The sequence below is a fragment of the Cynoglossus semilaevis genome, chromosome 4 (assembly GCF_000523025.1).
Source record: "Cynoglossus semilaevis isolate Cse_v1.0 chromosome 4, Cse_v1.0, whole genome shotgun sequence".
Taxonomy (NCBI): domain Eukaryota; kingdom Metazoa; phylum Chordata; class Actinopteri; order Pleuronectiformes; family Cynoglossidae; genus Cynoglossus; species Cynoglossus semilaevis.
The window spans coordinates 17,748,822-17,762,065 of NC_024310.1; the positions used below are offsets into that span (position 1 = coordinate 17,748,822).

A 13,244-nucleotide genomic window follows, 5' to 3' on the forward strand; every position below is an offset into this window, starting at 1 on the left:
CAGCATCCACTCACATGTGAGATCAGCTCCCATGACTCTTTACAGTCTGTTTTCTGCTCAGTTCTACTATAATTTAACCACCTGACCTACTTCTGCTCTTTGAGCTGAAGACATTCACTCCTTTTTCTCTCTCCTCCCCCTTCTCCTCTAGTCCTCTGGCACCAGCGTGGTCGTGGACATAGCCGTGATGGGGGAGGCCCATGGTCTGATCTCAGACCTGCTGGCCGACCCCTCGCTGCCGCCCAACACCTGCAGCTCCCTGAAAGCTGTCAGCAATCTCCTCAGCACCCAAATCAGCCTGCAGCCCCTGCACCGACCTCGCATGCCTGCCGACACGCAGACCTGCTCCGACTCTGAGGAGGGGCCGGAGAAGGTGGAGAGACTGGCCATTCCAAAGGTAAAGGAATGGAACTCTTAGTTGTCCCTTTTTACCCAATGTCTTTCCTCAGCTCATGTCCAGACCATCTTAACCTCACTTCCAAACTGCTCCACTTTAACTGCCCCCTGACCTGCTCTAACTAGTCCTGTCCATCCTGCTCACTCCCAGTGACAACATCAGCATCTTTCTGCCACCACCAGCTCAGTACTTCAAAGCATGTCTCACTGTCTCTCCCAATGCCGGGCCATGGATCAATATAAAATAATCCTAAAATACTTAAACCAAATATCATGTACTGCCTTAGTCCAACAATATAATACACAAAGATGCAGTATATAAATATATATTTAATATATATACATATATGTTTATATATGTATATATATATATAAATATATATATATTTATAAATATATATATTTTTATATATATATATATATATATAAAAATATATATATTTATAAATATATATATTTTTATATATATATATATATATATAAAAATATATATATTTATAAATATATATATTTTTATATATATATATATATATATAAAAATATATATATTTATAAATATATATATTTTTATATATATATATATATATATAAAAATATATATATTTATAAATATATATTTATATATATTAAATATATATATATATATAGTGTAATCTATCTTTTCCTTATATTTACTTGACTTGTCTAAGTCTTGGAAGTCTAACAAGTAAAGTTCTGTCCTGTTGGGATGTTTTTCCCACTGTCCTATAAACATCAGTCAGACCAGAAATTGTCAGCACAGTAGCAACAAAAATAACACACCCACACACACACAGATGTATCTTTCTCTGCATTCATCACCCCAGTTTTTTTTTTTTTTTTGCCGCCTCACTCCCTGCGTAGCGTGGTGCTTTCATGTAGCTCACAATGACGCGATGCCCTCCCGAGGGCTTTTAATGTTTTACAGGGTCGGTGCTTGGAAATCTGTGTCACACTTAAGGAGGCAAGGAAACTAAATAGAGTGTGTGTGATGCAGTGCAGAAACAGTAAAGTGAAGGGTAGCCTTAATGTTATTAGACTCTTGAAAAACTGCAGTTTTAATGTGATATATCATATAGTTAGACATATATGTAATGCAAACCACTTTCTGCTGCATGGATATACAGCACAATAAATTACAAAATAGTTTATATACTATAATTCGAGGCGTGGTCCAAATTTCGAATACAGTAGGTATTTCAATCGTTTCTGCAAAGAAAAATAACTCACTGTATAAATATCCATCTTTTCTTTGTCACCCACGTCTATAATTTTATCATCCTACAGCTCAGTGCTTCAGATGTGCTCCAAGAATGCATTATGACAAACTAATCAAATTCAGTGCAGCAGAGGCAGACGCCATATGCTTGCAGTGATTGATATTCACCTTGTATTTGAGAGTTCTAGGATTTGATTATGAAGAGAAAAAGAAACCCCCACAAAACCTGGAATTACCGTGATGCTTCAGTGCATAGAAAAAGAAAGCCAACCTGAAGGAAGGATTTCCCTTTTTTCTCTTTTTCTACTGCATCACATTCAACAAATCCACTAGATGCATTTTCATATCTAAACACATTTATTTATGTATAAATATATATAAATGTACTGTATATATCTACTGTATATATACACATATGTATATAGACACACATATTAGAAAATATTGATACACTAAAATATCTGTATCGATATTCTACAGTGCTGTATCAAATTTTTTTATATTAACAATTAACATGCATTCATGGCGCTGGTTCATTTTATTTTGCTGATTTCTTCTCTACCAATTACATTACAGTGCTGATTTGCTGATTTCTTCTCTACCAATTACAAATCTAGATTCCTCTGTTCCTATTTCAGTTCCTGATGTTAGGATGGAACAGCATTGTGTGTTTACTATGACAGTTTTCCTACAATTACATTGTTTAAAAAAAATCAATATATTGTTGTGCCTAAAGTATTGCAGTATATTGCAATATTTCACATCGTGTCCCATGTATCATGTATTGTATCGCCGCACTTTTGCCAATACACATCCCTAATATATATGTAGTATATACATGTAGAAGAAGGAATGGATGGATGGATGGAAGGATGGATGTATGGATAGATAGACGGATGGATGGATTGGTATATGGATGATGGATAAATGGATGGATGGATGCTAGATGGATGGATATATGAACGATAGATGATGGATGGGTGGATAGACAGACCACTGACCATAAAATGCCAGAAAATTCGAGAACATCTTAAAGACTGTAAATTTCAATTTCAAATTTCAGTGAAGATAACTATTATTAATTAAATAAATTAAATAATTATCGGCCTCTTCATTTCAGCGTCTAAGGCGGAGTCTCCCCCCAGGCCTACTGAGGAGAATCTCATCCACATGGACAACAACCACCTCAGCCACAGGGCTGCCCACCATCGAGCCAGGCCCGGTCCTGCGTGACCGTTCAGCCAGCATCAAACACATCACAGACAGGTAATGTCCCCTGCAGACAGACTGAGTCACACTGAGTCAAGAAAGTCTTCCATTTGTCCTCATGTTTCTTCTTTGCAAAGCAGTGAATCATGGAACAACTCGATAATGATGACCATCTCTAAGAGCCGCTCCATGTCCGCCTCCTGTGCAGCCTCCGTCACGTCCAACCACCTCTGTAGCAAACCACTGGGACGACCAGGTGTTTGTCAAAGCCAGTTTTACATCATGTACTAAACAGTAGTTCATATTTTAAAACCCCAAACCTGTTTTTTCCCCCAGGTTTCCCCCCCTTGCATGTATCCTCTCTAGGTTCTCCGTGCCCATCTCCTCCAGTCCAGGGTTCTCCGGTCTCCAGTCCTACAGTAAAAACTTGTTCAGTGCAGCTTCCTGAGGTGGCCAGGCCACTGACAGAACGGGCCCCTGGTTCTGTGGCCCCCAAGAGCCATCACAGAGCCTTAACTCACAGCCAGAGTGCTCCGAGCTCCACCACCACACACTGGCAGCCTCCATCACTCTGTGGCAGGTGACCAACTCTCTCCTGCATGAAACCAATTTTAGTCCGTCAAAGGCTTCCAAGGAATCTGATCATTGGGAGCTGGTTTTCAATTTCCATCCCCCATACAGCATAATTGCAGTAAAAAATAACATACCCGGAGCAAAACATTCCAGTACTGATTTGACTTTTAACTTAACCATAATGTCTATGTTTCTCTGGTTTCTATAAATCAGCTGCGGGAGGCCCTTCAACAACCGCTTGAAGCGTGGTGTTGAATCTGTTGACAAAGGAGACAGAATACTTCACCCAGGTAAACAAATAAATGTGGAATTCATTTTCACCTGGGGCCACATCAGAAAAACACTACACTGTACTGTTCTCTATATTTAGGTTATAATTTGAACCCACGCACAATCGCAGGCAGACATGTTCTGCACAAGTCACTGCAACTGCCATGTCTATATGTATATTTCTACTGTTGAGCCACGGCTGGGAACAATTTGATATTTGTAAAACTATTTCTGTGTTTCTGCAGACGAGCGAGCTGTAGCATCATCAGACTATGAAAGCACCTATGACAGCACCTACGAGACCAACCACAGTGACAGCAGCGACTTTGCACAGAATGACGAGGAGGGAGACGGAGGCAAGAAGGCGTCTGACGTCAGGGAAAGTTGCAGGGACTGTCCAGTAGAGGGCCATGCTCCACTGCCATCACCAGAGGTACATATTTACAGTATTTCTTGACATGGCCAATAAAAAGGATCTTAGATGCTCGCCAAAAGATAACTTTATTTACCTATTTATTTTTTCTAAACAAAAACAAAACATTGCCTTTAAAATGTAGACTTTACAAACAAAATATTTAATTTTTTTCATTGTTAAATTTTTTTATGATAAGACCTTATAGTTAAATATACTTGCTTGTTGTTTTATGTCAGTTGTGATTCAGAGTAGGGAGTCAAAATATTCTAAGACAGATTTTCTAATTGCAAAATCTGATTTGAATAACTGTCAAGGAACATACCTCTGACAGCTTTAACAATAATTTGTCATAATAATAATTAATAATAATTTATATTTTTTTGTGAACCCCTTGGCTGTGTTATACTTTTTTATTTGTTTTTTTAACCCAGAATTATAAATTTAACTGAAATCAGAGCAGACATTAGGAATCTTATGAGAAAAATAAAAATGAAACAATGAAAACTGTTTCCAAAAACCTGAGCCTTTTGATTTGTCTGTAAACTTTTGGATTTACTAATTTCTCCTGTTAAAGTTTGAGCAAAGAAAAAACCCAAACTGTAAACAAACTAAGAATAGAATAAAATAGATTTGATTTAAAAAAATTGGCTTAAAGCTAACTGTTGATCTGTGCCTGACAGGACAACCCAAATGTAGATCTGGACACACTGGTGATGTCAGATCTGGAGCCTCTGATGAGTCAGGCCAGTAACTGGAACTTTCCCATCTTCAGCCTAGCAGAGAAGACTCATGGAAAGACAGGCTGCATCCTCAGTCAGGTAAAAGACTAGTTCACAGAGTCGGATAACTGCAGTTTAATTCTCATCACACAAGCTGGAATATTATCTGAACCTCTGACAATATTTTCTTCCTCCCCCCCGGTGGACCAGGTTTCTCATAAGCTCTTCGAAGACACGGGTCTGTTTGAAACCTTCAGGATTCCCATGCAAGAGTTCATGAACTATTTCCATGCTTTAGAGAATGGCTACAGAGACATCCCTTGTGAGTAGAACCCTTACTCTCAACTGTGCTCACATTGCATTGGGTTCTCAAACTATGGTGCGAGGCTAAAAAACAAACAAAGAGAATATTAATATTAATTGTATCAGCGAATTGGCCAAGTAAAGTTTTGATGAAAGAGAGGGGACAATACATGAACAAGAGGATAAAATGTTTGTTTTCACTTTTTATAATTATTTTTATTATATGTATTATTATATATTAATACTACAAGACGCCCTCAGAGAGCGTAGTGGATAACACAGTGGCTCGTCTGAATTGAGTACCAGTTGTGGTGCCATGTCACTGAACAATAATAATAATCTAGTAGGAATACATGTGATTCTTCTAACACGGTGCTCAGTTAACTAGAATGGGTCTCTGTTGCTGTATTTTAATGTTGTCAACATAATACTCCCGGAAGTGATACAGTGTAAAAAAAAACTTTGAATTATTAGCATATAATAGGACAATACTTCTTTCTGCCACAAGGGGGCTGTATTGCCCAAAACTTAAAAGTTACTGTATTTGTAACGGGTCAGTAAGCACACTACAACCTTGACAAATAACTACATCTTTCAAAAGACGCGTTGATATTTTTGACAATATCTGGTTATTAAATTAAATCTATATTTTTATTTTTTTTGTTTTTTACACAGATCACAACCGGATCCATGCGGCTGATGTGCTGCATGCAGTTTGGTATCTCACCACTCAGCCAGTGCCAGGCTTGTCAACCCTGCTGACAGAGAATGGAATTCACACTGGTGAGGGCTATTTATATCCACTGCAGCATCTCATGATGAAAATTACCATCAGCTCTATCTGTTCAAATTCTAGGATATATATCTCTGGGTTTCTGAGCGGTTTTAGTCTACAAAGAGAATGTATTTTAGACATTGGTACAATTAGGCAACAAAAGCAATAACATTTAATAAAGTATTTCTTATTTGATCTGTGACGCTGTAGACACGGAGAACGGCATCAGACCTGGAGCCACAGGCTTCCTGGTCTCCAAGATGAGTTTTGTGAAGGAGGAAGGATACGGATCCCTGTCGGGCCTCATTCCAGCTCTGGAGCTAATGGCTCTGTATGTAGCTGCTGCCATGCACGACTACGACCATCCCGGAAGAACCAATGCCTTTCTAGTAGCTACCAGTGCACCACAGGTAAATACAAAAAAAAGTCACAGCAGATAGAAGCAATTCAAATTACAGTGAGTGTTAAGTAAATGTAAAACTAAGCTCCAAGCTCCAGTTTTACTGCAAAGTTAGAACGTCAAACCACCAGTGTAATCTAAGTTGTTTGGTTTTTTTTCCCCCCTGTAGGCTTTGTTGTACAACGACCGCTCAGTCTTGGAAAACCATCACGCCGCTGCAGCTTGGAACCTCTTCATGTCACGACCCGAGTACAACTTCCTCACTAACCTTGAGCACGTGGAGTTCAAGCGTTTCCGCTTCCTCGTCATTGAAGCCATCCTGGCCACTGACCTCAAAAAGCACTTTGACTTCCTGACGGAGTTCAATGCAAAGGTGAAAGGGCAAATCTGCACTAGCTGAACGTGTTGATGTCAACGCGTCTATCGTCCAGATTTATTGAGTGTCAAGAGTATTCCGTTGATTATAACTTGAAGATCCTTTTGTTTCACTAAAAACACCTCATCGCATTCTTGTCCCCATAGGTGGGTGACGATGGAGTGAACGGCGTCGATTGGACCAATGAGAACGACCGATTGTTGGTGTGTCAGATGTGCATTAAATTAGCAGACGTCAATGGACCGTTGAAGTGTAAGGAACTACACCTGCAGTGGACAGAGGGCATCGTCAACGAGTTCTATGAACAAGTACGTCTATACAGTTGTATATATGGTGTGGTATATACAGTGTTTAAAGTCCCGCATGAATATCTTTATCGTCCAGGTTATGATATCCTTGTCGATATAATTCAAGAAGGCGGAGATAAGAGATAAGACAACATATATTGCTGAAGTTGTTTCTATAACAATATTACTATTTTCTTGACACCGGCAGCTGAAGATGCTTCTTACCGTGATTACATTTGGAATATAATCAGGAAATGGAGGAATGATTTTCTTCCTTTTCCTTACTTTCGTATTACAAGTGTGTCATTTGAGCACTTGAAGGCAGCAAAATTCTGCACAGTTTCTGACCTCATACATAATATTATTTTACATGTGATTACAATAGGGTGGCTGACAGTGAGGCTGGAGGATTGTAAAAATTAAAAATATGAGTGCAAATAAATATAAGTGCAATATAAATTACTGTTACATTTTTAAAATCTTAATAAAACCAAACAGCATTTTAAGCCATCTGTCTACTGTTTACCACAGGTCTATGTACATAAAACAAATCACTTGAGTACCAGCTCATGAATAACCAAAGAAACCAGTGTGGACATCTGCCTGGCAACAAATCCTCCTTGTAATACAAACAGCTGTGATTGGTCGATGCAAGCTGATAAATATTAAATTGGATTTAACAGATAATAGAAGATATGCTAACTTGCCTAGCGACCATAAGCACTTCATGAATGAACGGTACTAATAGAGTCTAATTAGCTGTAATTTGTAGCCACTTACATTAACGTTGGTTATATTTAGTGAGGTAATTTATTTGTGAAAATAAAAGACAAGGTTGGAGGTTTTGTTCTATAGAAGTTTGACTGGTGTGAAGTACAGTAACTCTCAGGGTGGCTCTGTCTGATCTGTGTCTGATGCTTATCATTCTGCTCAGATTAAAGCCACTGGCATTTTGGGGGTCGGGTGGGGGAGGAGGGCACTGAGACAGAGAAAGAGAGAGAGAGTGCGTGAATATAATTGGCAAATGAAGGCAAAAATGAATGATGTAAAATGGGTCATCCTTAAGCTCTCATTCACAGTCACGAGGAGGTAAATCACAAGCATGGAACTCAGTTTAAATGTATACACACATACACGTGCGTGCACACACACTTTCACATACGTTAACATTGCCATCTGAAACTGAATCTGGCACTCTGTTCAAATTGGCAATCCATTGCTTATGTTAATCAATCCACTCTATAGTCATTATTGGACCTCACACACACACACAGGCTGGTTTTTCATCAATTGTGAAACCGAACTCCGAACACAATCTTAAACCACAAAACCCTCCCAACCTTCACAAAGATTGGTTGAACAAGCACACACAGAGAGACATACACACACACACAGTATATACGTGTGCCGGAATTGTTACAACACCATGGCGGCTTCTGGTTGCCACGGCAACCATATTCCATGCCCCACTGCCATTCTGTTTCAAAGCCACTATGTTGGAAAGGTAACATTAAAACATCATTGTCACAATATTCAGTGTATTTGTAAAGAATACGCTATGTTGCTATATGGAGTTCAAAAAGTACATAAAGCACAAGAATTTTTTTTCCGTATGTTTGTCCTAGCTGTTGACACGAGAAGAGAAAAAATGTAGAGAGAAAAATCTATGACATTCCTGCCAAGGACATACACTGAAGTCACAGCTCCTCTCCGGATGCCATTGCAATATCCATGCACAGTTGATGTAATGTGTAGATACAGATAAAACAACAGACAGCTTGGGGGCGGGACAAATGAAATAAAAATCACATTTTTGTTATTATTGATTTCCAGTCCAGTCACAGGCCAGATTGGACAGTTCAGAGGCCCTGATTCAGCCCACGAGCCACCAGTTCAAGATCGCTAATCTAGACTTAATGCTATATGCCAATGGTCACAAGTCCAAACCCCCCCCTCCTGGGCATATTAAAGAATGCACGCCACTGTCTCTGTGTCATGTTTAAATCACAAGGGTAAAAAAATTTCTTTACACATCTAATATTTTTGCTGCATTTCTGCTGCTAGGGAGATGAAGAAGCCAGCCTGGGACTTCCCATCAGCCCCTTCATGGACCGCTCTGCACCTCAGCTCGCCAAACTGCAGGAGTCATTCATCACTCACATCGTGGGGCCGCTGTGCTCCTCCTACGACTCTGCTGCTCTGATGCCAGGACGCTGGGTCGATCCGCCCGGCACCGTGACAGAGCCAGAGGAGACACAGGAAGAACAGGACACGGAGGAGGAAGACACAGTGGAGGAAGATTCATCCACAGGATCTGACAGCTCTCGTACGTCAGGCCTTACACATTGACACACACACGGCTCAAACTGCCACTCATATGGACTGACATATCAGTTACACTGTAGGTTCCAAGGTTCCACACAGATTACAGATGGGAAATAAATTACTATTTATAGTCACTTCCAGTAGCTATCTTTTATTGGTTTCTATTTTTTATTGTAATCATGCTTAAAAGATTATGTGGGCTGGCAGAGACAGCCTTGTCTTCATGGGTTTTTTTATAAGCACAGTGACAAGGCTTGTTTTGTAGAATAAAATTAGTGTCTATAAACTTGACTGGCCAGCCTGCACTCCAGATCAGTCTTCTTTAAAAAATGTCTGGATTATCAGGACCAAAAAAAACAAAAAAAACACAGAAAACCTAGCAGCTAAAGTCAACTATTACTAGGAAAATACCATATGTAGCGTTTTGTCTAACTGTTGGGCTTGTTTCTTACAGAGCAACAGGAAATTAAAATGGTGAAAAGGAGGAAAGTATTTTGCCAGATCATGCAGCATCTTTTGGAAAACCACGAGATGTGGAAGAAAGTTATCGCCGAGGAGGAAAAGGAGGAAGAAGGGGAGAAGGAGGAGGCGGCCAGGAAAGAGGAGCCAAACTGCATCAGCAACCCAACTGTTCCGATCACAGCCATCCATGAGGAGGAGGAGGAGCAGACGAGCAGAGAGGAAGAGGACACCGCCGACGTCCTGGACGACAGGGACGAGGTGCTGGCTTTAGTGGAAGAAGAGGAGGGAAGCCTTCCACAATCAGAGACTTCAGGGGGAAAAGAGGAGGAGCCAGAGTGACATCATAGACTGTGATCTCCTCCTTAAACAGGAGTGTGATATTTGTCCAAATATGTTTTGGGTTTTTTTTTCTCTCATATAACTAAACTCTTGATATGGTAGCCAGCACATCACTTTGACACAACACTGTAGAAATATTGTTATGGGTAATATGTGCCTAACAAAAACAGGGTCTGAGAGCAGGGACGACGATGATGATGATGATGATAATAATGAAAATGATGCATACTGGCCCAGTGCATCGGACAAAAGAGACATGTTTTAAGCAAAAGATGAAGAGGCTGAAAAAAAAATAAGCTGAGAGAAAAGAGGAAGATTAAGACTGTAACTGATTTTGTTGTGGTGTTTGCTTCAGTCTGGATTTGGTGCTCTGCTCCGGACCAGGCTGCCCATCCTGCACTTTGAGCCAACTACGCTGGTCCACTCATTCACTCCACTAGTAAGTAACATAATAATGCCACCCCCTTGCCCCTCACCCTGCCACCCTTCTCGCTGGAGCCATGTCTACTGCCATCTTCACGGCATCTCCAACAAGCTCTGTCTCTTTAAGGACAACGGGCTGGAAGGCAGGGAGAAATGCTTCAGATGTCTACAGCAAAAAAAAAAAAAAAAAAAAAAGAAAAAAAAATAGCCAGCTGCAGTACAGTGTGTATACAGACACACACCCACGCGAACAGGCACACACACACATACTGTACACAATGCTGCACTAAAGACACATTCCCTCCACAGAGCCCATAGGAAGTTCAACAAAGAACCCTACTGCTATGAAAGCTTTATTCCTGCTCAAGGAAAAAACATTCAAAACAATGTTTTGTTGGCTTCAAACAATGCCGTTTCGTAGGTGCATGTTTTCTCCCCGTCCTTTGTTACTAGAGTGAGGTAGACCATAGTTTCAAGGGTACACAACTCAGGAAGAAGGGAGCCCACAAAGGAAGAAACAAAACAAAACAAATATGCTCCGTGTGTTCGTCTCATGTACTTTTATTCGGCATCACAATACTTTGATTCCATCTGTACAGCGGCACCTGCATTTAAACCGACTGACATTCACCGCGTTCAATCATCTACCTGCTTTATTATTTATCTAGAACATATGTGTCAAACTCAAAGCCCGGGGACCAGATTTGGCCCGCCAAGCTGTTAAAAAGCATTTAGTAAAGTCCATGCAGCAGAGTTTCCAAACCTATGTGATTAGAAGTTTTTATAATCAAATAATACTCAATTGCAGACTGATCAGCCAGTACCACCCGTTACAACAGACGGGTAGCAAGGTGCTAAGCATCAAAGGATCATTAAAATTTCAAAATAACACATCTTTTAGACACTGATTCTGTTAGTATCAGAGTTTGAATTACCTATTATTTCAAAATTAGATTATCTTTTGCCAGATTATCTTTAACTAAAGAAAGTAAATGCATATGGCTGGACTTAAGAAGAAAATTAGTAAAAATTAAGTACATTTTTTTTCATCGTGTCCCACTGCGGCCCAGTACCAAATAAACTATGGACTGGTACTGGTCCGCGGACCGGGGGTTGGCGACCCCTGATTTATACAGTCTTCCATTTACAACCGGCCCTTCAAGGGGAACTGTATTGCTGATGTGGCCCCCGGTGAAAATGGGTTTGACACTCCTGATCTAGAATATATAACAGTTTTGAAATCAACTCTAAAGCCGCAAACCTTGAGGGAGGGTATAGTTTTTTGGTTGTTTTTTTTGCTTAATCATTACAACACTGTATTTACACGTGGCAGACGTTGTGTATTATTTCATATCAAGGCTAAATGGGCAGAAAATGTCAACTTTTTTGTAAGTAGTTTAGTTACGACACTATCAGAGTGACACGATCTGCCTACAGCCAAAGTGCTACAAACTGCCTCTGTGGTCCTGCTACAGTCGTTTTCTCCTGGACTGTAATTTGCCATCATCACAAACACATACAGTCCTAACACGATGAAAAAAAAACAGTTCCAAGTACTGTGTATTACTATCTAGGAGGTGCTGTGTGCAAGAAAAATACAATCGTATTTGATTAATCGATTAACATTTGCTTTACGTTATATACATACTTCATCTAACTTCTCAGAAAAGTTGATCATTTATTCAGTCTGTGTCACGGTCTACTACCAGTGCTCCAGTCCTGAATGTCCTAAATGTCGAACTATGCACAAGTGACTGTCGTATTTTGTGGGTAATCAGTTTTAGACTATAAAGCAATTTCTTCATCTTAAGTCCTCAATAACGGCACTGGAAAAAAAACTAATTTATAATATCCCTAAATAGTCAAATAATGTGACAAAAGAAATGTAAACAGTTGGGCTACGTAGTAACAGAAAGAGGTGAAACAAAGGGGAACAGAGGGTCGGAAAGATTATTTAACCTGGATACTTCCTGATGATTTTTTTAAATACAGTTAGTATGTTAGATTCTTGAATATTTTATGGGCAAAATGTTGCTAACATTTCAAAATGTTTGGGACTGTCAAAAATTTAAATTTCAAAATCTAATCATTTCAAAATGTTTGGGACCGTCAAAAATTTAAATTTCAAAATCTAATTTATCACAAAGAAGCAGAAGCAATCACGATTATTGGTGATAAATCAAGATAAATCAATGTTATTACTGGAACCGAAAGACGAATAGCACGTAGACGTTTAAGCATCATTATCGTGGATCTTGAACGCCTCGGTCCCTGACAATCCACGACTTATTCACTGCCCTTCGCTCAGGGAGGCGTCTGACCTGGAGTTGTAGCCTCCACAAACACACGCGTACTGTTGAGATGGTATATAAAGCTTGAGGTTTTATGGATGAAACCAAAAAAAAAAAAAAACTTCCCCACAACATGTGTAAATGACAACCTGAGACTGTAAAACAGAAATGTTAACAAGTGGACCAGGAAGACACTTAACTGTAGAAGCTCTTTGCACTGGCTGAACTTCCCACACTTGAACCCTATTGCTTAACTCAATTAGAGTTTTGCCGGCGTTAATTCAGTCTAAATCCTCAGCTGTATCCATTGCACTGTTAGCTAAATGCTTATCGTGTTAAAGAGGGTCCAAACTTGGAAACATAACACCCTTGGACTGCTTATTTCCTCTATGGCAAACACAGAGAGTCTGTTCTAACCAAAGCTGGAGCTTATTTTGCAACCTT

The 13,244-nt window shown here is 39.7% G+C and overlaps 1 protein-coding gene across 1 annotated transcript in view; it reads left to right on the forward strand.

The window, feature by feature from the left end:
- LOC103378503 (cGMP-inhibited 3',5'-cyclic phosphodiesterase A-like) overlaps positions 1-12,166 on the forward strand; it is a 30,214-nt gene extending 18,048 nt beyond the window's left edge. Inside the window, exons 2-15 of the mRNA XM_008309751.3 lie at positions 152-397; positions 2,754-2,899; positions 2,983-3,098; positions 3,179-3,422; positions 3,629-3,705; positions 3,931-4,118; positions 4,781-4,918; positions 5,030-5,141; positions 5,798-5,905; positions 6,108-6,307; positions 6,467-6,670; positions 6,820-6,981; positions 9,025-9,286; positions 9,740-12,166. Coding sequence (XP_008307973.1) covers positions 152-397; positions 2,754-2,899; positions 2,983-3,098; positions 3,179-3,422; positions 3,629-3,705; positions 3,931-4,118; positions 4,781-4,918; positions 5,030-5,141; positions 5,798-5,905; positions 6,108-6,307; positions 6,467-6,670; positions 6,820-6,981; positions 9,025-9,286; positions 9,740-10,086 — 2,550 coding nt within the window. The 3' untranslated portion in view covers positions 10,087-12,166. The remainder of the gene's footprint in view (positions 1-151; positions 398-2,753; positions 2,900-2,982; positions 3,099-3,178; positions 3,423-3,628; positions 3,706-3,930; positions 4,119-4,780; positions 4,919-5,029; positions 5,142-5,797; positions 5,906-6,107; positions 6,308-6,466; positions 6,671-6,819; positions 6,982-9,024; positions 9,287-9,739) is intronic.
- Positions 12,167-13,244: the final 1,078 nt, after the last annotated feature.